General features: G+C 40.1%; 1 protein-coding gene across 1 annotated transcript; it reads left to right on the top strand.

Moving 5' to 3' along the window:
* Positions 1-25,431, top strand: cd82b (CD82 molecule b). Its single transcript, XM_051952412.1, has 9 exons — positions 1-130; positions 6,894-6,966; positions 8,179-8,251; positions 13,764-13,888; positions 15,672-15,746; positions 17,418-17,516; positions 19,514-19,684; positions 21,828-21,911; positions 23,509-25,431. The coding sequence occupies exons 2-9, from the start codon at positions 6,904-6,906 to the stop codon at positions 23,584-23,586; spliced, it is 768 nt and encodes a 255-aa protein (XP_051808372.1). The 5' UTR covers positions 1-130; positions 6,894-6,903; the 3' UTR covers positions 23,587-25,431.
* Positions 25,432-26,189: the final 758 nt, after the last annotated feature.

Below are 26,189 nucleotides of genomic sequence, written 5' to 3'. Positions count from 1 at the left end.
TTTCCCAGACACACACATACACGGATAGACACGGACAAACACACATTCAGTTTCTCACCAGACTCTTGAGACACACAGGCAGCAGCGGAGAAGACGAACCGAGACCTCAGACAACTGGGAGCAAATCTAAGTAAGTTTTAATCAAGTTTGCACGTATTTAGCGAGTAAAAATGTAAGATTTACCGTCGGCAGAAGATGGAAACTTGACTTTGTAAGTTAATCGTAGCCTACTTTGACTTAAAATAAACTTTGCCTGCCAGTAGAATCATCTCTAATGACAGAGTTTATGCTAAACTTGGCGAAAATTAATTAATTGTCGCAGTTAGCTAGCTGTATTAGCTAGCATGAAGCTAACGTTCTTTGTAAAAGTTAGCATGTGAAAGGGTTAACAAAATGAGGTTGGTAGATAACTTTTCATTTCGTTTATACATGTGGGGCAAATAAATGAAATGCTGTGCTTAATCTACACTCTGCCACTGATAACACTTAAGAGTTATTAGTCATACAAATAATAATTCAGACTTTAAATTCTGTGTAACGTTACAGCTGCAACCTGTCCAGAGCTGACCTCTTTACTTTATTTGGGCTAGCTGCTAGTGGCTTTAACAAGTGGTGTGGCATTTATATTTTCACCTTTTTTTTTTTATATGGGGTTGTTTCTCTGCTGTGGGTTTTAAAGAATTAATGTATCTTCAAGAGTAGCTTAGTAGCTACCATTATAGTGAAATTGTAATGATTTCATCTCATGTAACCCTTCTCAGAGAATGTACAGTGTGAAATCAACTTTTAAACTAAATAAATAAATGAAAAATATGTGTAATATACTTGAGCAAATAAAAATAAAAGTTGATCTTATATTTTAAATGAGGGTACAGTGAGACACAAGCTTGACAGGTGACCAAATATCACAGTAGTGAGCAGTGGTGTAGTCCTAAAATCTGGGGCCCATACAGTCTCATGGGCCACCTTCCCCTCTCTTAATGTATGCTCTGTCACCTCTGTACAAATATCTAAATGAACTAAAGCAAACACATATATCCGTAGTGTTGATTTGGGTTATTATTGTTGAGGAACGAGCGTTGAGGAAGTTCGCAATCTAAAATCTCTACACGTTCCGGCCACTTTTCTGTTTCTCATGTAATTACTGCGTCAAGTTTCACCGCAGAGTCGTTTCCTTCACAGTTTTTTGTTTGTTTGTTTTAGGTCTTTATTATACCCTGAGACAAAGGTAGAAAGTCCACTTTTTATTACATTTTGGAATAAAAGGAAATCAATTACGATCTCACTGGAGTGTTTAGTTAGTTTCCAACAAGTGCCGTCACAATCTGTTGCAACATGTGGGGCTTTTTAACTGGTTCTCTGCATTTCAAGCCAAAATAGGTTGGTTCCAAACTTAAAATATTGGTTCACAGCAAGTACCCGATGCCTGTTGGGCCTGAATGGGAATCATGACAACATCGCCGTCATGAGTGGGTGTGTGTGACAACAAACGAACACAATTGAGAACAAGTGTGTTGCCTGGTCATCCGAACAAAGTCGATACGGATATGAGCTAAATTTCGGGAGAAACTCAAAGACTCTTCTCAGAAAAGCAAATTGTATGCAGAAGTTCCTGAAGAGTTGGCCAAAAACTGCCACCTGTTGGACTTGCATGTGGTCAAAATGCGTCAATTCGCTACAGGATGTTAAGTTGTGTTTTTCCAGAGAGGAACCTGTACTCAAAGGAGAACCACACAGATTTACTGTTGGTCAGGAAGCACTAATTGATGCAACATAATGAAACTAAATGCTAAAAGCATGACCCAATATTTCAAACAGGTGGCATGAATAGTAAAACTGAAATCTTACGAGTAGATCCTGCTTCCACTCTCGGACTGATTGACTGATATTAACACAGGAGTCATGTTAAATCTTAACTTGGCCTTATTTTCCTGATGTTGCTAAAGGTTTGTTTTTAGCAGCATTTTAGCTGCTCATGTCTCAATGTGTTACTTGAGAAACATCTAGACTATACAGACTGTTTGATATTATTTTTGCAAATGGCTACTTGAAAATATTTAAAGGGCAAGCTCACTGTGTCAGTACGATGAGAAAATAGTGATAATGAACCTGCAGCTGGTTCACTCTGTGGCTCTTTGTGAAACTGACTGCAGTGCTGCTTCATTTATCAGGAAGCTCAGTGTTCTAATATTTGGTCGCAAAACATGTTGCATAATATGAAACTTTTTTTGAAACATTGCCTGTACTAAAACTTTGTCTTGGCTTCTTTCCATGTAGTAGTTTTTCCTTACATTAGTGCATCGCTGTATTTGCAGAACAGTTTTTGAGTGGGCTAAACCATTTGCACTTTTTAGAGGGTTGAGGCAGCTCAGATGAAAACAGTGTTTTAATTCCAGGCTTTGGGTGGTCCTCTCCACATTAGGCCCTTGGTTACTCCGCTATGGAGCTCGCTACAACAGCCCTGATTATAAGCTGCACTGAGGCAAACTGACAGGAAGCAGTGAGTGAGCCACACAAATTCTAGGTAACATTCGGTTACCACAGGGTCCTCCTGCATTAGCTGGAAGCTTTTAAGCAATTCTGTGGTTTACAAGCAGAAATTAGTATCCGAGAAGCCAAACCTTGAGAAACAAGCAACTTTTATTTGCCTCTCAGTTACTGTCAGCTGTCATAGCCTCTACTCTGTACTTTAGTTTTAGTTTCAGAAATTATTAACAGATTCAGTTATTCTGCTCGACTACGCTGCTTTAGATCAGTGCAGTTGAGCTCCTTGAGTCTGAGTTAGACGCTGTAAGACTTCAATGAATGAAGCCACATCTTTCCAGATAACCCACCCAAGTGATTAATAGAGTGATGTTTGCTTTTTCTGTGATTTAAATCAGCCATAAGTCAGAAAGATTTCCCCTGCTGTTGAAAGCTGATTATATCCCATCAAAATGTTTTCTTCTGTCTGTTATTATAGATATCCTAAAACAAATAGTTTGCTTCTTGGTTTCGGCTGGTCAGATTAAGAACAAAACACAATAGTTTTTTGCATTTTGCAGCCTGTTATAAGTGTCATTATTTTTGTGTGTGTAGACTAATTTTTTGAAAAAGATGATCTGATAGTAGTCCAAATCTGTTTGTTCTTGTTGCCATAGATGCTTCATCATTTCCACTAAATGATGAGAAATTACCTGGCACCCAACCAGTGGGGGAGTTTGTCAAACAGTTTAAGCTGATAAATGGGAAATCCCCTCCATCTCACAGAATTCACTGAGGCTTATCAACCGATGTTCCAGCTGAACCAGCTTGTCTACACTGTAGATATCCCATGACCCAGATGAATCCAACATTTGTAGATGTAAACAGTCATTTTGTATTGAGAGTTATCAGCAGCCCTCATCCTCTCATTTTCACCCTACATTGTTACTCACATAGCTGAGTTTACATCAGTGCTGTTCATCGAAATGTTTGCAGAATGACGTCGTTTCCTCTTACACAAAAATGCTCACCTATTCAGTTTTGTCACCAAATACCAACAAGCTACATCCTGTGCGTGCAGAAGGATAGATGACTTTGTTGCAGATGTTAAAGCAGGATTCTGGCGTGGTATTAAGGTCTTTAATAGTACCAGGATGGTGTGGGCATGCTCATTCCAGCGCAGTGACCTCACAGATGTGTAAGTGGGTCATATATGAGTACGTTAGCAGGAGGTGGGAGAGGGAGGTTGGCACATTGCCTCACTTTTTGTGCTCAACAGGGTTATAGCTGATCCAAGCTGGGTCCATTACAGACACAGTTACTGCCATCTGCCACTCATGCTGTCTTCATAATCACCTCTATACTGTGTCCTTCTAAACTGCTTCTTTCTGCATTAAGCAAACCCTGATTTCAGGTCAACACTTTTATTCTTTTACTGCATCTCAAACACGTTGTGCCAGACCGCAGTGACGGAATTGGGGGCTGCGAGGAGAGAAAACGTCTGTGTGAGGTCACGGAGTTCGGAAAGTTCAGGTGACTCACTGGAAGTTTTTTTTCAGTGATTTCTGTTCTGCACATGGTCTCTGTAGCTGCCCGAGTCTCATCTCTTCTTCTTCAGCCGTCCCATTTCAGATAAACTTTGTCATCTAGAATCCTCTTTTAATTTCAGCAGCAATACGTATTCTAGCTGTTACACAAGGTTATAATGGCACCGCTGGCATTGCTGTTTGGCCCTGCTTCGAGTTTCCATTGCCTTCTCCAGTCTTTATTTTCACTTTGGAACAGATTTGTCATTTGCTTTCAGGGAGTCCAGTGTGATTGAGTTTGCCTGTTTAAGTTCAGAGAAAAATATTGCTGTAAAATGACCTTACACTTTACCTGCATAGTGTTTGAGCTCCTACAAAAGTTCTGCAAAAAGAGTGTAGCTTCACCACGGCCGTAATAAACTGGGCTAGGCCTGTTAACTTATTCAGTGTGTTGTTTGAATAATATAATAAGTTGCAGTGAGGCATTGGTAACGACTGTTTTCAGATGGATGAGTTGCAGGCAGCAAACAATGGTTGTCATAACTGAGCCTTTTTTTAATCCGCACTGCTACTCAACATTGAAGCATAAAGGACACCAATCTCCTTTAAGGATTATCTACTTTGCAGGGGTATCTGCTGTGGGGTTTGGGCTTTGCGCTGTGTTCTGTTTTGTAAACATGAAATTGTGTTGGTATTTAGGTTATAAGATGCATTTAATAGGTTAGTAACTGTGATATTAAAGTCAGTCTACTCTGCAGATTGTGTGTTCCACATAAAGCTTAAATCCAGCCAGGAATGCTGGACCAGAAGCATATACAGCATTTCTTTGTCTGTGTTTGCATTTGATTAGTCTAAATAATTGGACCCTTGTGACGGTTCCCAGAAGTTCTAATTATATTACTCGGCAAAACTTAACTTTCAGGTTTTTTTGCATCCCTCTTACCCATGAATCTGAACTTTGTGATCACAAAAAGAAAAATGACAATTTATATTACCAGTATTATGGGGAAGATTTCTCTGTTTTGTTTTAGACACGTGTTACAAGTGTACAGTTTATTGTGATGAAGCATGACCAATTTTTTGAAGCCTATTTTTGGGAATTTTTGCTGCACAGCACAGTGGAGATAGACAGGAAACGGGGGAGTGAGCGAGTCGGGGGAAAAGTCCTGCTGGCCAAAAGTCCGACTGGAAACTCTGCAGCAAAGCGGCCTCACACTGAGTCACTGGGTTCCCTCAGCAATGCAGCATTTTAGAAAGGTGTTCTTTTTGAGGACAGACAGATTTAAATTAGGTTGCAGTTCATTTCCTGTTGTCAACATAGACAAAAGTTAATGGCAGCTGTGATATTATTGCTTCACTTTCATTTACACGTGTACACAGACGCACCAAAGAGGAAGATAAATGTCTGTCAGTTAGATGTGACTGAGAGATTAAGCCAAGTGAATACCTTATTTGCATGCTATTTCTATGTATTTTAAAGGTAGCACGGAAGTATTTTACACATTTTAGCCTTTGTGAAGTGTTGAAGTTTTTAGTGTGACCTGCTTGTTTTAACAAAAAGTTAGAGTTTCTTACAGTTACACAACAGAATTACCTGGACAATGATTCTTAAAAAAAACGCTGCAGAATATCAGGCGTTTTAAATAACTGTATCTTTTATATTCAGATTCATGCCACAACGAACATCAAGTGGTGGTTATTAACTTCAATAAGTAGTGTACTTAATTTTAAAAATATACCTGATTGTGCAGCGTTCTAGATTCAGCTACCGGAAAGAGCCAACAGTTTTTATGTAAAAGAGACAGGGAGAAGAGAGCAGCTTGTCATCTGATACATGGGGAGTTGTCTTCATGGGATATTTTCAGGCTGCTCAAATAACCACAATGGCTGGTTATATTTTCAGTGCTCCCAGTGTAGAAAAAGGTCTGGTCATGGTAAATATTTTCTTTGGACTCGTGAGAGGCAGGCTAAATCATGTTGCCAAGAGAGTTTCATAAAGTCTGCTGTATGTGTGGGGCTCACTTGGTCTACAGGTGTTTTCTCAAAGGAAAATGTTACTCACAGAAAAGTTCCGTCACATGTGTAGGAAACACAAAAATACAAGGAGTGCGAGGTGAATTGATTGTAAAGCAGCGCAGACGTCACTGTAACATGTTCAAACTTGAAATGTCAGACAGTTACAGTGTCGCCTCAAGGGTCTGATTCACATTTAGTCATAGGACGTGAGCCAAACCTATTGAACGTGTTTTTTTTTATACTGGCTACTTTTGAAATAGTTTATAACATTGACTGTAAAACAATGTTTGTAACCAAGCTTGTTGTTGCTAGTAAATACAGTGTAGATAGGCCTAGTTTCCTTCTTCCTGTGCTGACAATAGCACACCTAACCACATGAGCTGTCATGGTCTCCATTCAGTCATCATGGCTCCACCACTCACAACTTTGTGGTGGTCTCTCCTCCAGTCTTTCAAACCAGGGTGGTTTCACTTGTTGGTGAAAAATACAACTGTATATGTGAACACGCTGTTATAAAAGCTAATATTCTAAACAAGTGGATGATTGTTGTCTCATAAAAGTGGGGATTAGAGGAGGCTGGGCTGTTTAAGAGTGGAGAAATTTGGCTGTTGAAAATGAATTGGGCTGTGGGTTTTTGCTTTGAAGATTAAAGCTGTTTAATCAGGAATCCAACTGTGCAGATTTTCCTGTGCCCTTGTTCTACGGCTCTCTCGCTATAAAGGCAGGGCTATCTCAAGGCTAACTGTCTGTGCTTTTTTTTTTTTTTTTATTGTGTCTTTTCTCCCTCTTGAATCTGTTTACGTCTGTCTTTTTATCTCACGCCCACACCATACTGCGATATTGCCCTCTGAAGTTAATTTTGCTAATAAACTCTCTTTTGCCTTCCAGAAGCACCACCATGGGGAAAGGATGCATCACGGTTACCAAGTACTTTCTATTCCTCTTCAACCTCCTCTTCTTTGTAAGTAATCACATTTTTTCATCACAATTTGTTTTCCGTGCTGCAATATTTTCGCACGCATGTCAAAATCATGTAATATGGCTTCCGCTTTGTCTACAGCTCTGTTTATGTAAGGCATAGAGATAGATATGCTGTGCCGCTTCAGCTGAATCAGACGCTCATGACACATTGGGAGCTGTCTCGCATCTTTCAGGTTTTTATTTGAATGAATATCTTTATTCAAACAGCACCAAATGTAAGTAGCGATACTTAGGGAAATGTTACTGTGGCTGTGCCTGGGGCAAGAGACTTTGCAGTGCAGTCAGGCCTAAACAACAGCAGATGGTTTCCGTTTGTTTCCTCCTCTCTTACACTGGCCACAACATAAAGTCCAGGAGTTGGTTAAACCCTGGACTCCTAAAGCTGACTCTGTGAGGATGCCCAGACCTTTCCAATGAGTCTGCAGCCATAAACCTGATGCAGACCTTTTGATGTGAACACTCAAATGGTGTCTAATAGGAAGCGTGTGTGCCTCTATCAGTGTTTGTCCATGTGGACAGATTAGACTATGGGAGGTGAGGGGAAGGCAGGAAGTGGTGGGCTAATGATGACTGCCCGGAGCTCACCAGTCTCTCTAAATGAACAGTTTTTAACCAAGGCTCTAATTATTGTCGTGGGGTTGGGGAGGGGCAGTAGTGCAAGCAGGAAGCTGATGAAACAACAGAGCCTCTCATCTGAGGATTTGGTCCCCGCTACGGAACCCCACAACTTCTAAACAAATGCCTGCTTAATTATATCAGCACTCTGAGCTTCATAACCTTATTGCAAGGGTATATATGGTAAATCTGATAATTTTGTGAGACTTCCAGATGCCAGTGACAAGATTTTCCAGTTTAGAAGTGGATTCTTCTCACATCTCATTGCCCTGCCATCCTTTGCTAACTCTGTTACTTTCTTTGAACGCCTTATTGAAAGCTGGGTGCTAATTGTGGAAAAAAAAAATGCCAGCAGTGTGATTCTCTTGTTCCTTTCCACATCCTCATTCCACATAAATGTTATTGGAGAATGAGACGAGCAGAAAGAGAGAAGAGTTTGGATCTGATTAGTCCCAGATGGGACAGAGCAAGGAAGCAGAAAAAGCCCCTCTGCTTAAGATATGCCAGAACAGATTCTGTGTTTTACTGTCTTGGAGATTTTGTTCCTGATTTTTTTTTTTCTATTTCCCCTCCACAGATCTTTGGAGCACTGATCATGGGATTTGGACTGTGGGTTCTCTTCGATAACCAGAGCTTCATTGCTGTTCTACGTAAGTTTGGTAACACTGAGATACACCCACTGCCTTTCTGACACATTCAAGAGTGATAACACTCTCTTTTGACCTGAGTACTTTGGACATGAAAATTGAGATAGGAGAATATGCCCAATCTTAAAACCACTGGCCTACTCTGTACAGTTTATGTGGATTGTATCCCATAGGGCTCATTCCCAAGGAATAACAAAGGGATGTTCACACTAAACTTAAAATGTGACTCACAGATGAAACTTGAGGACTTTCTCAGCCAAGCAAAAGCTTCCCTGTAGACATACAGACACACTGACAGGCACATCTGTGGGGGGTGAGTTCGTCAGGGGATGTGACAGCCTGCTGATTACCAAGGAAGCTCGAGTTGTTTCATCTTATGTTGGAAAATAGCAGTTCTATTTCCCCACAGTTTCCACAGACTTGTACTTTGAACTTTCTCGTTATGTTTCCTCAGATGGCAGAGGTGCATAGATATAATCCCCCACCCTCACAGATATTGTCACAGATCTATTTGTAGATGCTGCACAGTTTAAAAGACACCAAACCTCCAAAAAGCATGTTGTCAGACAACAATGTGTCTAGCTTAGGTTATCTAACAGAAAGTCACCTGAGAAAGCATAATGAAACCCAGGTCCTGCCGAGCCTGAAAAAAAATAACAGGGAACCACGGATGGAAACTCTTAGTTGCCATAAATCTCTTTATAAATGCTCTCAGTGTATTCATCCCACATGGAGTATTACCAAGAGCAGCAGTTCAGTTTTTCTAAGGTTATAAAGAAAAATTCTTTCAATTTATTATCTGGCAACTTAGAACATGTTGGAAGTTGAACATAGTATTGCCTTCAGTTAAACTCTGAATCCTCTGTCCTATAGATGTGCATATGATGGGGATTTCATAGTCAGCTGCACCACTTTACCAAGCTAAAAGGACTGAGATTTACTACTTTTATCCAAAGTCAGTTAATATCATTCAACTATTTTTAATTATTGGTAATTGATTAATTTTCCACACATTCTCCAGTTCTTGTCTCTTAAATGTGGAAATTTGTTGCTTTCCTGTGTTTCAGATGATTGTATAATAGGACTACCACAGTTAGTTGACATAATCAAAACACTGACACTGAAAATAGTACACCGATGTGTGTTAAGGAATGTTTTTATTGATTTCAATTTGTTGTGCCTTAGTTTTTTTTCTTTAGTGTTACTACATAGTTGTGGCATTTTGTCCTCATTTTTTTCTGGCCTCAGTCGTTGGTCTGCTGTCCGTTGATAATTGTGGTTTCAACAGAGTCTGAGTTGGTTCAGTGTAAAAATTTTCAAAACCTACGAAAGCATGGGAGTACTTCAAATTGTGACGGAATAAAAAGCTGGTTTATACATTGTGCAAAGTTTGAATTGCATGCAGCAGCAGCACAAGTTTGCTGCATGAGCCGCTGTAGAGAAAACTCAGTAGCTATTCAGTGCTGTGGCAGTTAATGCTTTATCTACAACTTACTACGTATTTTATTTGTTTGCTTCTCTCCTACTCTCTGTGCTCACATGTATTTTTTTTCCATACAACATGCAGTCCGTTAAGACTAAATGTTAGTCAACAGTCACATCTCAGCTGCTGCTCTGCATCGTGAAAATCCAGATTTCATATTTAATATGTGCATGTTCCTCTTTTTTTAATATACACACCTCACTTTGTTAAGGTATTCATGTAAACTTGGGTTTTCTTGGAGTTTTACTGATTACCGAGAAAACAGTCCCTCATTTTCATTCGCTATTTTAAACCCACAGTTTGCACTTTAACATGTAATTTTTTGTTTCTGTTTTATACTGTGTTGTGCTATGCAATAACATAGTTTGTCAAAATAAAATTAACTTGAATGAAGCAGTTATTTCACTTTTTTTTTAAATAATATAAATAGTTTCAATTTTTAACTTTATTTTCACTATGAACTAATCTCTAACATAGTTGACAGCAAAAGTGTAGTAAGCAGCAGCGTTATTGTAAACTGTTTACCTTTAGTTTTTGAACTATTGGTCAGACGAGGCAAATCATCATCATCTTCAGTTATGGGATGTTACTTTCCACTTCTTCCTGCTAGTTCACACAACATGAACGGATTAAACAAGAAAAGAACCTGAAGAACAAATGAAAATAATTGTTTGTTGCTGGACCAAGTTTTTTTGCTTTTTTGTTCTTTGATACTGAGACAGGCCAATGTCTGAAGGCCAAGTAGAGCTGAAGAAATCTTTATTTAGACAGGAGTTTTTCTGATACTTTGACCGATGGCTTGTAGAAATGCTATAGTTATGACGGGGACCATCTAGAGCGGACTTTATGTCCTGTCTTCCTATTTCAGCTCTCGAGGTCACTAACATAGGAGGAAACACTCCAAGGTTGTTGTTGAGCTGAGTTTGCTTATCTCTTGTAAGGCCTCCACAAAATGGAAGAGGTGCAGTATCCATCATGTATGCCAGGCCCTAGCCTATTGTTATGATAATCCAGCTGTTACTCCAAAGATAGCACGGTTCCTTAATACCTTCAGGATGTTCCTCCTTTGAGGGGCTGGATTGACCTTCTCTCCTACATATATTTTTGTTTCTTGTACCTAGGAGGGGTCAAGCTCAGCTCCTCCCTGGACTTCTAACTTCACTGGAAATCTTTTACCACTGTGTAGAACAAAAAGCTGCAGGCAGCTCTGTTTATTGATTCTATGTGCTCCTCTCCAAAGTTGTACCATTGCCTGACCATAAACAGGATCTCTGTGTTTTCAGTTTCCATTCTTTGAGTTATATTAGGCAAGGCCTTTGCAGCTGTCCCAATGACTTCAGGCAGGAAAAATATGAAAATCTTGTGGTTTCAGGCCGTCTTTATTTTTTGTTGAAAGGACATCTTCCCCTTACTGTATACACCACTGTATCATTACTGTGATGTTTACAATTTGCTCCAGCGACACGATGCCTTGAGTTTATCTTGCTGGTGCTTGCCAAAGCACAGCTTGCCTCATGCTTGAACAAAAGTCAGAGTTGGAGAGAAGGTATGTGGGCTAGTGAGTGTGCCAGAACCCTGTTTGGAAATGTGCTTAAGATTATTTCAGAAACCTTTATAAAGTCACAAGGACAGAAAAAGAGAACTTGGTACTAAAATGATTTTTACTTGGAACATTTAAACGTATAACAAACTCAAATTCAGCACAAAGTTGATCTACTTATGTTTACATTTTCACTCTGGACGTAGTGTCAACCATGACTTTTCACCATCAGTATGCAAGCTGAATGTGTGGCTCTGGTCATGTTTACAGAGGGACCTGCAATACCCAAACAGTCCTCCCTCTTTTCTCAGCAGCCTTCTTGAAGGGCACCATAATTCTTTCCCGTTTAAATGGAAAGTTCCAAGGAAACCACTCGGGGAACTATTTTAGAATATCGAGCAGAGACCTACATGGAAACGTGCCATAGTACACTACAGAACAGCACAGTAACCAGGAAAACACATGCTGACTGCAGGAGAATTGTATGTTTTAGTTATGCCACAGAGGAACACAGATGCTAGCTTTAAGGCAGGAAGCTTGTAGAGTACAATATCTGGTGCTCTGCAACTTTGATACACCTGCAGAGGATCTGAGAGGAAACTCTTTTTCATTTTTTTGTTGTTCTGAAAGATATGCTTTTAAGAATGTATGTTGAAAATAGCACAGAGTGGATGACGTGTTTTATTGCTAGCTGCTAGGGGACGAAAGATGAAACATTTGATCTATAAATTTAAAATGTAGCCATAAATGGTCAAAACAGATAATTAGTTTGGAGTTGCTTTCATGTTGCATTTCATTTCCTGAAACTCTTAGGTGCATGCTGCACTGGATTGCAAATAAACCACACACCATGTCAACTACAATTGCCACTATTAATAATCCTAGATGGTGGCTTTTCATCTGCATGGGAAAAAAACATTTTGATGGTCTGTTGTAGCCACACTGTACGTAAATCAGTGTAGTGAAACAGTAGTTTGAGTACTGTAGATCATGCAGTGTCAGGTAAAAAAAAAACAACTTTCTGTCACTGTTGTTGCTAGTAGCTAGAGCCTCGGTAGTGTGACTATTAGCAGTTTCAGACTTCTATTTAAAGTGTTCCATGCATGTCCCCAAATCCTCCAGGTAATTAGTGTGTTAAAGAAACCTGCAGACATCTGTTGCCTTTGCAGATACTGGTTGTGTGTGTTTGAAGGTGGTGGGGGGACTGAAATGACATGTTTCAGCGTAGTGCTGGATATAGAACATACAGTGCGCTGGTCTGCCTCGCTTTAAATGCTGCCCTGTAGCCACATAAACACTCTGCGTAAGTTTGAGGCAAGTACTTTTAGCTTTCAATTATTCTCAAACCACGGCACATACGTTGCTGTGGTGATTCATGTAGAGTCAGCAATGTACACGCGTTCAGTCGTGTTCTTTTACAAGTTTATTCTGAGTACATCCTCACCGTTCTAATTAATAGGCTGCAACGTGTATGTGCGAAACATGGTTTACATGTTTTTTTGCAAGTACATCATCTGGGCTTTTTCATCTTCCATAATAATGCAGGCTGTATCCTATGTTAATGAGCGCATATGATAAAATATTCTGGGTTTCTTAAAGTAATGAAGGGTTTTGTAAGCACCAGCTGACCTTCTTCATGTACAGAGTCTGAAGTGCAGTTGTAGTGTTGTAGTTGGAAAGACGGCTCGCTTTTACAATCTATCGGGTAATTAATATTCATTGCACATATGCCAAAGAACGTGCTTTATGTGAGCACAAGGAATCATCATCTAATATGTTATGGGAATTATAAATAAATGCATCTAATCAGCTTTCTTGTGAGCATGCCAGAAAGGAGGACTGCGTTATATTCACACATATCAGAGCAGCAGTGGTGGAGCCGCAGTCTTTCAGCATCTTCACCACATGGTTGGGAGTGAGTTATCTGATAGCTCTGCCTGGTTTGCTTGGCCCAGGAATAAGTTGGAGCAGTTTCACAAAGCTCAGATCCTGGCTTCATCTGCAGACCGAGCTCTGACTCTCTGGAGCTCCTCCAGCCCAGATAACACACAGTCACATAATGGCTCCAGTTTATCTCCTCTCCAACCTTCCAATCTTCATTTTCAGTCCCTGCTTCCCTCCTCCTCTTAAATCTCCCTCTGTGCATACCAAAGAGAGAAATCAATTAATCTCACCACACGTTGACTTGTCCTGGTCCAATTCTCTCTAGTGGCCTGCTGTATTAACATAATCTTTTGGGGAGAAAAGTATTTGCATGATCTCAATTTACCATAGAAAAAAATTCTGGTCTGCTGTCACCATCTGTAACAAAATGGTTTTGCATATCAATGAGGCCGAACTGAGTTTTATTTGTTAGTGGGCACAACCAGTTCAGCTCAAGTGAAAAACTGAATTCAACTACAGATGTTGATATTTCAGTCTTACAGCAGATGCGTATGCTTCAGTGGTTCTGTGTATTTTAAACTCCACCTGTGCTTTTCTGTCTTCTCCAGAGGAATCGTCGCACACTGTGAAAGTGGCTTCGTACATCCTTATCGGAGTAGGTTCCCTGTCGATGGCCATGGGTTTCTTTGGGTGCATTGGAGCCATCTATGAAATCCGTTGTCTCCTGGGTCTGGTGAGGAATTACACTGACTTTGAGCTCTAATGCTACAGCTTGGTTTTATTCACTAAGAGGCAGACATGGGGTTAACACCCTTCACCAGAATCTGTGAAACTAATCCAATATCTGATCATGATCCGCTCATGACCACACAGAAACCGACTGTTGTGACTGACAAGAAAAGCAAAAAAAACAAAAAAAATTAACTCAGCTTTAAAATCCCTGTTTTTTTTCAGATGTTTAAGGTGCTGATCATGAGTAATGTCCCCTGTTAGACTTAATCCTTGTGTCTCTCTTCACTCCTTTTGTAATTTTTGCACAATTAGTATCATAATAAAAACACAAAATGCCCACAAAATATTTGTTCTACTCAGAGGACATGCCTACCATACTTTACATTTTTTATGCTGCCATTTAAGACGAATTAATTTGATTTAGTTTTATTTATATGCATTGCACCAAAAAAAAAAACATTAGTCATCTCCAGGCACTTGACAGAGTCCAGTCAAGATCTGACATGATCTTAACAGTGTTAAAGAGAGAAACCCAACAATTCCCTCCTTGAGCAAGTATTTGTTGACAGGAAAAACTGCCATTCAATGCACAAAAACTGCACTTGTTTTTTGCGTGATACATTCACCTTAATGCACCTGCTTGAGCTCTCAGGCGTGGCTAAGAACACATGATAGATTCCTGCTGACAGTAAAGCCCTTCAGCGTTTCCGCTAATGTGTGGGGCAGGGGGCTCGCAGCATGTGCGGATTTACCGAGGGGAGGGGGCGATGGGGATAAAGCCGAGGAAGTGTAGGGGGTACAACAAGAGCGGGGATGGGTGCATGACCTCCACAGCGTTAAACCTGCTAGGGGTTAACCGAAGAACTGCCATGACCTACTTCTCTCAGTGACAGTGACCAGCTGGCAGTAGACCCCCCCCCCCCACCTTCTCACAGACATGCACACTCAGGGCAGACGTACATAAGGCTGTGGAGGCGATAACAATGTCACTCTGTGGTAGCAGAAACAAGTTGTGAATATTTGTTTTGGCTGCCCCAAATCAGCCATGCTCTACTATGTGCACTAGTTAGCTGCTGGTCCCACAAATCCTGAGCATTTTGTACTGCCGTAGTTGCAAAATATCAGGCTCTGTGTCATTTAATCCAATCACAGACATATTGAGTGGAACTAAACAATGAATGCAGCAACAGTGTTTCTGCAAAATAGTCATGGGATAATTGTTTTGGTGAAACATTTGCATGCAGAGAGATGAGCTCTGTGATTAAAATGTATAGTTCACTGAAACAAACTAGCATGGCTGCCTTAGTGCACAATCCAAACTTAGAATTATCAGTGTGGTTGGTTGCTAGCCTGTTTCTGCGGTCTTGTTTTCGTGCAGTGACGGGGATTTTGAAGATGGTAACACAGAGATAGCAGAGTGGGAGGAGATTTCGGCCCACACTCTACAGCTAGTGAATCAGCCTAGGTAGTTGTTAACTGTGTATTTTGCCTGTAGAGTAAATAGAGTAAGTGTGTTGAGAGTGAACCAAAACAATCAAGTTAGTGGCCAAACATCCATTAAGCTCTGCAACACCGAGAGAAGCAACATGTTCCTGTAATAGTTCTCCTTAGGTCACTTCATACATAGCTAATGCAAAAAAATAAAGAAAAGCAACAGATTATAGCTGATGTATGTTTTTTTTCATTCGATTTCATATTATTAGCAGTTTTGTTTTTTAGAGTTTTCGCAGCATGAATTGTAAAATGTTGCTTTGTATTGTAACATTTCCCTTTATTCCCCACAGTACTTCACCTGCCTCCTGCTCATCCTCATTGCTCAGATCACTGCTGGAGTTCTTATCTACTTCCAAAGAGATCGGGTAAGACACTAGCCATCTTGTACTTTGTCAGTCTCCTTTCCATCATTTCTTAATTTCACGTCTGTATAATTTGTACTCCTTTCTCTACAGTGAACTTTCCTCTCACTTTTTATTCTATTTTTTAATTTGACCTTCTTTCACCCTCTAACTCCTGGTTCGCTCTCTTTCTGCCTCCCACCACTCTTCCTACAGTTTGTACAGTTTAGGTATACTGAGTACGTGTGCTTTTCCCTTCAAAGCTGTGGCTGGTTGTATGTAGGTCCTAGCTAAACCTATGAGGGAACCCCCTGCATCCTGTGACGATACACAGCTTCATTGTTTAACGAATGGAAAGTGGCAGGATGTCAGTTTGTTACCAGTGTGACTTTGATGCTGGTAGAAAGTGAGATGAACCGAAGACGATTTATGACAGCTATACAGGAAGCGGCACGCACACTCTTGCATTGAATGTTTCTATTGTCATTTATGTCCCCCCACTAGGTGTTGGTGTGGGGTTTTTTTTGTGTGTGTTAGGGAGAGAGAGGACACGCAAATTCTTACTTAATGACTAAGCTGAAGCTGCTGTCATATTTAATTGGCCTGTCTAATTTTACCTTATCTAAGACAGTAATTATCACCCCAGGGACAGAAATCAGGTTCTACTCATGTGTCTGATGACACACTGCCCCTACAGATGGAAATCACCATTTTCAGCCTATTTGTGAAAAAAACTACCAAAACTATAATATTTTTGATGCCTTTGATAGATAAATAGATAAGCCCAGGGGGAGCTTTGTCCCACGAGCCGTATGTTTGGCACCCCTGCCTTACATGAAAAAAAAAAAAAAGGCATTACACATGAGTGCAGCAGTATTCCAAAGTACATCCAAACATCAAATTGAATTTTTTTTAATACATGGATCATTTACTGCATACAGGTGACAATTCACATGTGTTATTTACTTCTAAAACCTTTTATATCAAATAAGAGGTCAAATCAATACAGGACTCAGCCTTCAATAATTGAACAAGCCGCGTTTGTTTGTCTCAGAGGGAGTGTTCTGTTTGAGCACACCAACGTTTCAGACCGGTTCCTGACTCTGAACACAGCCATTCTCTTCCAGGACATAAAGAGCCTTTTCCTTGATAAACCTCACCACTGTAGGACTCACGAAAGTGGAGGCTGTTTCAGCTGTTAGCTCTTCGGCTTGTATGTGTGTGTGTGTTTGTGTGTCAGTGATAGCACGTATGTCAGCTTGCGACACACTCCCTGTGTTTAAGGCTCACCACAGGGCAGGGTGGTGCCCTTTCCCAGAATAGGGTGAGGCGCTCACTCTTCTCCTGCAGAGCTCAGAAGCTACATCCCTGCCACCAGTCTGTGGTCTTCCACACATAAACACGGAGTCATTCTCTTTGCTAAGCTGTTTCTGTGCAGTGTTTCAGCCTCGCAAGGGACTTCATAGGGTATTACCGACTTTGGCCTGAGAAACATGAAGTTCAGATGTTGATATAAAATCTTGGGAAAAGACTTTGTGTCGCTCTTTGTTTTCCCGTCTTCAACACAGTTTCTCTGCCCTACACCAGAGATTAATGTTCAACCCTTTGAAGGCTCTAATGCCCTACATTTGAAAATGAACACACGTGTATTTATCCACTTCTCTGATATTTATTATTTCCGTTTTTCCTTTCCAGTTGAAACATGAGATGTCCAACATCATAAAGGACTTGATCATCAACTACACCGGCGAGAACAGGACCACAGAGCACACCTGGGACTACATTCAGAAGACGGTGAGTCCATGTTTCAGTGTGTTTATTTGACTTATCCATGACTCAGAAAAGAACACCTGGCTTTATTGAGTTAAAGTTATTTGAAATCATGAAAATATGCTTAGTCCTTTGCTTGACGTTACAGCCCATAAGGTGTCGGTTGTAACTGATGTGGTTACATCTATGATCACCTTTTGAAAATAGTTGTGGAGTTGCTTGTTTGTCTATTTACAGTGCAGCAGATGATGAATTCCATTCCTTTCAATAGATAATTTCACAATAATTGTCTTCTCTGTCACGTAAACGGCAACCCATCTGAGTTCATGCTGAGCACACCCTAAATATTTTTTTTTCCACACAGCAGCAGAGCACAGGAAAGTTTTGTTCTGTGCTGAGAAGTTGGAATTGTGCCGTCTGTCATCTGCAGCTCTTCATCTATCAGCTCATTGTGCTGCTCCTCCTTGTTACAAAGTCCTTTGCAATGATTAAAAAAAAGTCCACTGGCTGAAAATGAAAATGACTTGCTTTGTAGACACAGTTTTTATGAACAGCTGCTTTCAGCCCCAAACTTGCTTGGGAATAAGCCTGTGACTGCTCTAAAATGAAAGCAAGCCCATGTTTCACCAGTGGAATGCATTTAATGTGAAGCAGCAGCTATGTTAAGCTTGCATCAGTTTTAAATTAAGTTTTAAACAGCTCTGCAGTAAAGGAGTGAAAGTAAATTGTGAGACTAGAATCCATTAGATAAAATCAGAAACAGCAATACTAGATTGCATGTTGCATCACTTGAATCCCTCATGTGTGTGTGATGCAATTTGAATCCATGTACAGGGATGATAGACTGCACTGATAGCAAAACATTTTCTACATAGAACTAATTACCAAATGTGTGTGCCAGTTGCAGAAAAAAACATTTTTTAGATCTGGAGTCTAATTCCGTGAAAATATCTTGCTACAGCGTTTAAAATAAAAACAAAAATGTCACTTGTAATAAAAGTGACATTTTGCACTGCTGGATCCATCAATGCCTCTTTGCTTTGAAAACAACCCATGTCCTGCACTGCCCATGCTTTCATAAGACTGTGTGTTCATAAACTGAGTTATTATCTGAAGTGACTTTTCCAGTAACTTGAGTGTGTTTGTTTTTAGAATGGGTGGCCCCAGTGTGAACTCAACTTTTGAGTCCTTTCCCCCAAATTACAAGAAAACTTTTTGTTATTTATCCCAAATCTTGTCTAGTCATTGAGGCAATGTTCACTTTGTGCATTTGAGCTTTCATTGATGTTTTCTGCCACTACCCAAAGGAAGGATAATGAAATTTAATTTGGTGAGCTCTAAGCATTGGGAAGTGTCACTTGTGTTTGTCGCTTACTCTAAATGATCCACAGACATCAGAGTGGACAGTTTTCACAGGACCTACTGGAAATCCTCCCTATGAAAACCGTTGACTGCAACGTTTGGGGATTATTTGAGTAACTGAGACATTGTTTCTGGAAAAACATGTTGCCGTTAAGTTTTTTTCAAATTTCAAAGCCTTTTGGTACACACACACAATTCTGCTCACTTCCATTGCTTTCTGGGAGCAGCAGGTTTCATAGATGGAGTCTGAATCTGAGTTTATAAAACTGAAACCGATCAGGCACCATGAGAGGAAAGTGAAAGAATATTAAGTCTGTTTTGTACTTTGGAAGAACTGACTCATTAAACTAATCAGCCTATAGCCTGTTTTTTTCCCTATCTGCTTCCACCTTTTCTCTCTCCCTCTTTCCTGCCAAGCCTTTTTCCTTCTGGTCCTTCTGGAAGCAGCAGCCAAGAAGAGATTGGTCTCAAACACTGCAGTGCTCATTCACTGAGCCAATAGATTTGCTAGTTTGGTCTTCATCTTATGTTCCTGTTTATTTCTCTCTCTCCTCTCTTTGTTGTGTCTTTTTTTTTGTACTGTTTCACTCCGTCCTCTGTGGTTTTCCTTTGTCTCTCGATCTTGTGACTCACATCATCGCTCTTTTTCATATCACCAGATGAAATGCTGCGGATGGACAGGTCCAGGCAACTGGTCTCAGAACCTTTTGATCAGTAACGGCACCAAGCTCTACTCCTGCTCCTGTCGCAACGAATCGCTGCCTGGCACCGAAGTGAAGAGTGTGGGCCTGTGTGAGCACCTGTTGTCAGATCCACCTGTCTATCAAACGGTACAGAACACTGCATAAAAATGCTGCTTCTGTAGTAGCTATGTACAGGCTCAAAACTATTGTAATCATGCATTCAGATAGTCTGCAGTCTGCCTTGTTGTTCAGATCAAACTATTTATCTTTTCTGAGAAGAGACATCAGTGCAGGTTTTGGCTGTATTTTAATTTTATTTGACGAGCATCTGTGACTCATCGCTACACAGACGAGTTGTCACTTTATCTCTTCAGTGTTTAGATTTCAGTCCCAGTGTTTTTTAAGTGATACTACACAGGCAAACTACACGAGCTTCCCTAAAAACATGATTTGTGAACTTTTGGTAGAGGTGTCTTAAATTCTAGCAATGTGTTCCTTTTCTTGCAATGCGTTTCTATTTTTCTTTATCTTCTTCGTAATGAATCATGTGTAAATTAGCCCATCATTGATGTAAGATCCATGCTTCAGTGTGATTTAAAAGGCATAATACATTACATACCATTGGGAAAATCACTTGATTTTTTTATTCTTGCCTTTGTAAAACTGAATCTGAAGTATTTCTTTCCGGATCATGTTTAATATCACCAACAAAGTGTTCTACTGCTTTTTCCAACATATGCTGAGCAGCATCTCTCTGTCCTTGGTCTCCATGCCTTGGCGGCTGCTGAGAGAGGCTCAACAGTGAATACTTTTAATTTTTTTTTTTTTGCGTTCACATGACAGTAGACGGTACAAACTAAGTGTACTGACTCTGCTGTACAAACACAAGAGAACAATGTGGATTACGACCTCTGAATAAACTTAAAGGCAAATGACAAGCTACACTTCTAAAGTGCAAAAGACAGTGAAAGAAACCCTTAGAAGAAATGAATGCGTTACACACGAGTGCGGCAGTATTCCAAAATACATCCAAATATCAACGACATGAGCTTTCCTAAAACATTGTTTAATTTTAGCAGGGGTAAGCCGTGATGTGGTCCACATACTGCACACAGAAATGCACTTAATGTGTGGAATGCATTTAATGTTTTGTTTTCCTTCCATTTGATTGGCAAGTTAACTGGTTAAGTATTTTTCTGACAGTTTTTGCTGCACGTGACAGTGAGTGCTAAAATATTTTGAGAAGTCTTGTGTCTCTGTCTCATACTTTAAATTTCAAATTGTAGTTGTAGATGGAATATTTAGATCTTTTGCTTGTAAAAAGTATAGAAATATCACAGAATAACACTGCATTGAAACTTATGTAAAAGTCCAAAACAGTTAGTAGCACAATCAACAGTAAAAGTCCTCAATTTGCAACACAGCCTCATTCAAAGTACTTATTATATACTTTTCGCTGGTATATTATTATGGTTTCATTAGCATTTACATGTAACAAGCATTCATGTTATGTTGCTCTTTATTTCATTTTTTGCATTTCTGAGTAGTTTAATGGATCAATAATTCAGATTTTGAAGTGAATAAAGGTAGGAGTGTTACAAACCTGAACTACAAAAGTAGTACAAGTACCTAATAGGGGTAGTTAAGTTCAGGAACTAAGTAAATTCACTTTCCCTTACGTTCCTCCTCTGTCTACTGGATGTTTCAGCTGACACAATCTGTTCTGTCTTCTGTACTGAAAATGTTTTCCAGCCCCTCTGAGGTGTACGTATGTGTTAACATCTTATCCAGACCGTGTTCGTTGTTATCTGGTGTCGTCGTTATCTGGTGATGCTGCCGCATGGCCGCATTGTTCCGACAGGCTTCACACCTTTTAATCATTACGTAACTCAGTTTGATGTGTGTTGTGTAACTTTGTCTGCCAGCTCAGCGTGGCACCGTGGTCAAGCGTAATCAGCGCAGTGAATACTGACGGCCGAGGCGAGCTGATTGTGCCGTGTGATTTGTTCAAGCGCCGGGAAAGCTCCACTGTTCTGTTGTTTGGTCTGCATGTTTCAGAAACTTTGCACTCTCTCGACCAGTTTCCTCAGCTCGGCTAAGTCCTGTTATTCTTTCCCTGACTGACTCGGTCCAAAGCCAACAGTTGTGTTTTCAAAAGGCTCTGTTCATGTCCGGCTGGGATCACGTACTCATTCATCTCTCTGCTTGTCGGCCTGCAGTTCCCCTCCTCTTTTCATGCCTTTCTTGACCTCATTCTCTCTGTTTCCCCGTCTCTTGTCCTCTCCTGTAGGGCTGCATAACCAGCGTGGAGAAATGGCTCCTGGACAATTGTGGAGTTATTCTGGGAATCTGTGTCGGTGTGGCAGTTGTGGAGGTACGGTGTCCATTTCTTCATGTTCAGATTATTTGAGAGGTTACCCTAAAACCACCAACATGCTTGCTTTTAAGTACATGTTCAGGGCAGACGGCATCACCTGCCCTGCGTTGGGTGTCTAGCTTGTACACACAATCAGAAATTCATGCACCAGTTCCACAAGATGCATTTTAGCACATTCAGAAAGCAAGTTCAGAACTCCACCACAGTTTCACAATAAGATCCAACGTTCCAAGGATGCTGATTACGCCATTATCTGCCCCCTAGTGAATATACTCTTTAACCAGTTTGTAGGATTTGGGAGAAACTATTAACCCTCCTGTTGTCTTCATTTACGGCATCCAAAAATACTGTTCCCTTGTCTGAAAAAAATCCAAAAATTCAGCAAAAAATTCCCCAAGTTTCTAAACATTTGCAAAATCTTCAGGAAGAAAATTCCTTAAAAGTTTCTCTTGAAAGTTTTATTTTTTTAAATCCTGGAATTTGGCAAGAAATAAAATTGTAAATATTTTCAAAAAATGAATAAAAATCTTCCAAAAAATCCTAAAAATATCTAGAGTGATTACATATATATCAGTAAAAATTCTACTATTTTCTTTAAGAACTTTTGGGGAAAAAATCAACCAAAATCCAGCGAATTTCCCAAAAATGTTGAAGTTTTTGCTGTGAAAATATAGGTTTTTTCCCCCCACATTTTCAAACTTTAAAATCAATTTTGACCCGCAGGACGACACAAGGGCTACCAAAAGTGGAATTTAGTGTTCATAAGTATGTTTTCGTTAGTGTATAATCACCTGTAATTTTGCATCACTGTGTTTACTTTTACTAGTATTCAGTTTTGGTATAGGACCTGCAAAAAAATGTCATCAGCGGATCCCTATGCTGTACTTTTAAAGAGTTTGGTCATTTCTTCTGTCTACTACCACTCATGTTGTCCTGTTAAATACTAAGGTTCAGCCAATGAACAGAGGGAAACAGCTAGCTAAATGTGTACATGACTCCTTAAAAATCATGTGTTGTTTTTTGCACTATGTTATTATAAATTAAAAAAACATGGATCACGTTACTAAGGGAACAGCGGAGGTATCTGTGAGCAGACATTAACCATCACCTGACTTCAGATTCATTTTAAAAGAGAAGCTGTAAGATGTTTGTTGAATATCTATCATGTTATGGCTTGAAAAGTTGGCCTTTTATACCAAAGTTTCCTCTTTGAGTGTGGTAAGATATTGTTGTCTTTTTATGGTGATGGATGGATGGATGGATGGATACTTTATTAATCCCAAGGGGGTGTTTTTTTAGATAGACTGTAGCATTTAGTTTTGATTTTAAGACACAAAAATTGTCAGAAAACACACAAAGTAAATAATTAAGACAGAAAAATCAGGTTAACTGGTAATTATGCTAATATTTAGCAGCAGGCCTAGTGAGCACACACAACTTAAAAGAAAAAGTTTACTCCAGGACAGACTTCAGAAATTGTAATGTGCTGCAAATGTATTTATATTCGTCGGCTTCAACACCTGCATGTTGGATTGGATGCTCCGATGGTCAGTTTCGGCTCTGAAAACTAAGCTGACAACTCCATTTCTTCCAGCTCCTCGGGATGATCCTCTCCATGTGTCTGTGCAAGAGCGTCGTCCAGGAGGATTATACCAAAGTACCGAAGTACTGAGCTGAGGACAGAGCAGCTTCACTTCACACACAGATGGATGGAGTCTCCCTCTCTCTCCTTGCCTCGCATTCTTACCAACACAAATTAAGACAGCTGTCGCCACCATTTGAGCTTCTCATGTCCTCGCAGCTGTGCAAATTTCTCACACCCCACATGTCCCACACACACACACACACACACACACACACACACACACGCACTCTCAGTTAAGCTTGACACACTTGTTGGACCTAAGTTGACAAGTTACCTTATCTTTGTCTTATCATTTGTGTTTATTTTAAGGAGACATTTCTAATATTTTGGTGGACGCTGAAGAATTTTGTGGTTTGATACTATGCAAATGTTCATTTATATGTCGTCTTTTCTTCTCGACTGACCTCAGTGAAGCGCTTAACATAGTGGTAGAGAGAGCACTTTAGTGATATTCGGCGTCTTCTGACTGCAAGGCAGGAAGATGAGAGGGAAGCGGGAGAGTGTGGGTGGGTGCATGTTAGACCCATCTGAAGGATTAATGCCACTCTGTGATCCTACATCTGGTATTTTTGGTGCAGAGGGTGGAGGGAAGGCCCAGGGCAGGGCTTCTGTGGTGAAGGTTTTGGCTTCTGTCGTCAGCTCCTCGTAGGCAGTAGCCCTGATATTACCCTCGTTCACACCCACCGCTACCACCTCCTCCTCCCTGCCGCTATCCATCATCTGTTAGAGTCTATAAATCATGTTTCTGACTTCCTTTTGGGTGTGTACGACTGGTAACCGGTAGCTCTTCAAAAAGGACCAGTTGTGCATGAAGTAAGTGTGAGTATGATGTGTTGAGTGAATATTTTATTTCTTTTTGTTCCTTTTTATATTCTTATGTCATCTGTTTGTTTTTTTTGTTTTTTTAAGAATTGTATATATGACTTTGGTTAAGGGCACTTCAGTGCTTTGTCAGCGTTTTATATGAGAAAATCTTTCACCCACATGCTCTTGTTTTGAGAGTCCTATTGTTCTTTGTTTCCTCTCTATTGTTTATGAAGTGGAGAATATGGCTGCCACAGCAGCTTGTCAGCACTATTGTGGTCTGAATCAGAGAAATTGGAACCCTGAGTGAATCTGTCATCACTCTTAAAGCCATATTTTCATTTCTTGAACATGGCATGTTTGTGAGCATACAACCAACCACAGCTGCTGCTCCAAACATCTTTATTTCTAAAAGTCTTGTTACCTTCATAGCAGTTACAAATGAAAACGGCAGCTGTGTGACCACATTTCATTTTTCCGTCTCTGCAGGATTGTTTGTTTTCTGAGAAATTGTTTTGCCCGGTTTATAATAGCCGTAACAAGAGAAGAGAAAAACACGGATAGTCAACAGCGATTGCATTTTCGCAGAGACTGCTGTTACCGACTCTCCATCAGCTCCTGCTATCTTCTCTAAAAATGTTTCCTCGTCCCGTTCGTTAGCCACCTCATTATCTCAGTCCTTCCACCTCATTTCAGATACACTATTATAGCTGAATTTATGGCTAATTTAGTGGGTAGATTGCACTTTTATGCGGCTTGTAGTTTCTCATGCCATCTCACACGAGTCTTCAAATCATGTTCATCATGCTGCAGTTAAAAGGGAGGAAACTGACCATTAAAACGGCAACAGTCGGCTTGTATTTCATGATCTGCCAAATTGAAACGTTAATTTAACTTGATGAAAAATGAAGGCTTTTTATTGTTTAAAATATTTTGTGTACTTGTTACAGAAAAAAAAGGTTGTGTAGTAGAAAAAACAATTGTGTGGACCTGAAAGCCATGTTTAGAGACTAATTGTTTATTTCTCTTTATTATTGAAAACTATTAATAAACCTGAACCCACTAGAATCTGTTGACTTCTTCTTTTTTTCAGTGTTAAAATGTTTAAAGGAGTAACAGTGCTTGACATGTGCAGTGTTGGTATGTGAGACTGGCTGTGGTTTGAGGTTGTGGTGAGCTGTCAGGTTTTGTACCTAGACCAACCAGGAGATGGCAGTATATGCTTAACAGTGTCACCAGCTGGCAGAAATCCATTTGGATAAGATGAGCAAAATGAGTATGTTATGGTCTTTTAGGTGTAAAAGAAACGGCTCTTCAGTGCTGCATTAATTATGTTCTAAAAACCTGCTTTTGGAAAGCTGCAGGTTTAATTATGAGCTTCATCCAGATTCTTAGAAAATGACTTATTCCACTACCTTCGACATCTCTAAGCTAATTCACTTCTTTTGATTATTTCCCAGTTTAGTCTTTGTGCTCCCGGTTAATTGCATCTGATTACCCTGTGGCTCAACAGAACAAAGAGCTCCGCAAACACAATTTCACTGCTAGAACATGTTTTTTCTCTCTCTCTCTGCTGTAAATACAAAGAGCTCCTCTTGTTAGATCCAACTCTTATCAGTGAAATGAGCCTCATGATGTCATGTCACGCCACAAGCTAATGCCTCACCGCTGACTGCTGCTCTTCAGCAAAACACAACCACAGCACAGACCTTGTGGCTCTAATCCACTATTGTCTAAGACACTTGACCTTGGTATAATGAGTACAGCTTAGTGTTTTCTCGGCAAACAGTTTTTTAAGCCAGTCAACATGGCCGCGTGTCATCAGT

The sequence above is a fragment of the Acanthochromis polyacanthus genome, chromosome 8 (genome assembly GCF_021347895.1).
Source record: "Acanthochromis polyacanthus isolate Apoly-LR-REF ecotype Palm Island chromosome 8, KAUST_Apoly_ChrSc, whole genome shotgun sequence".
In the NCBI taxonomy this organism is placed as follows: Eukaryota; Metazoa; Chordata; class Actinopteri; family Pomacentridae; genus Acanthochromis; species Acanthochromis polyacanthus.
This window is presented reverse-complemented; position numbering and strand designations above follow the sequence as displayed.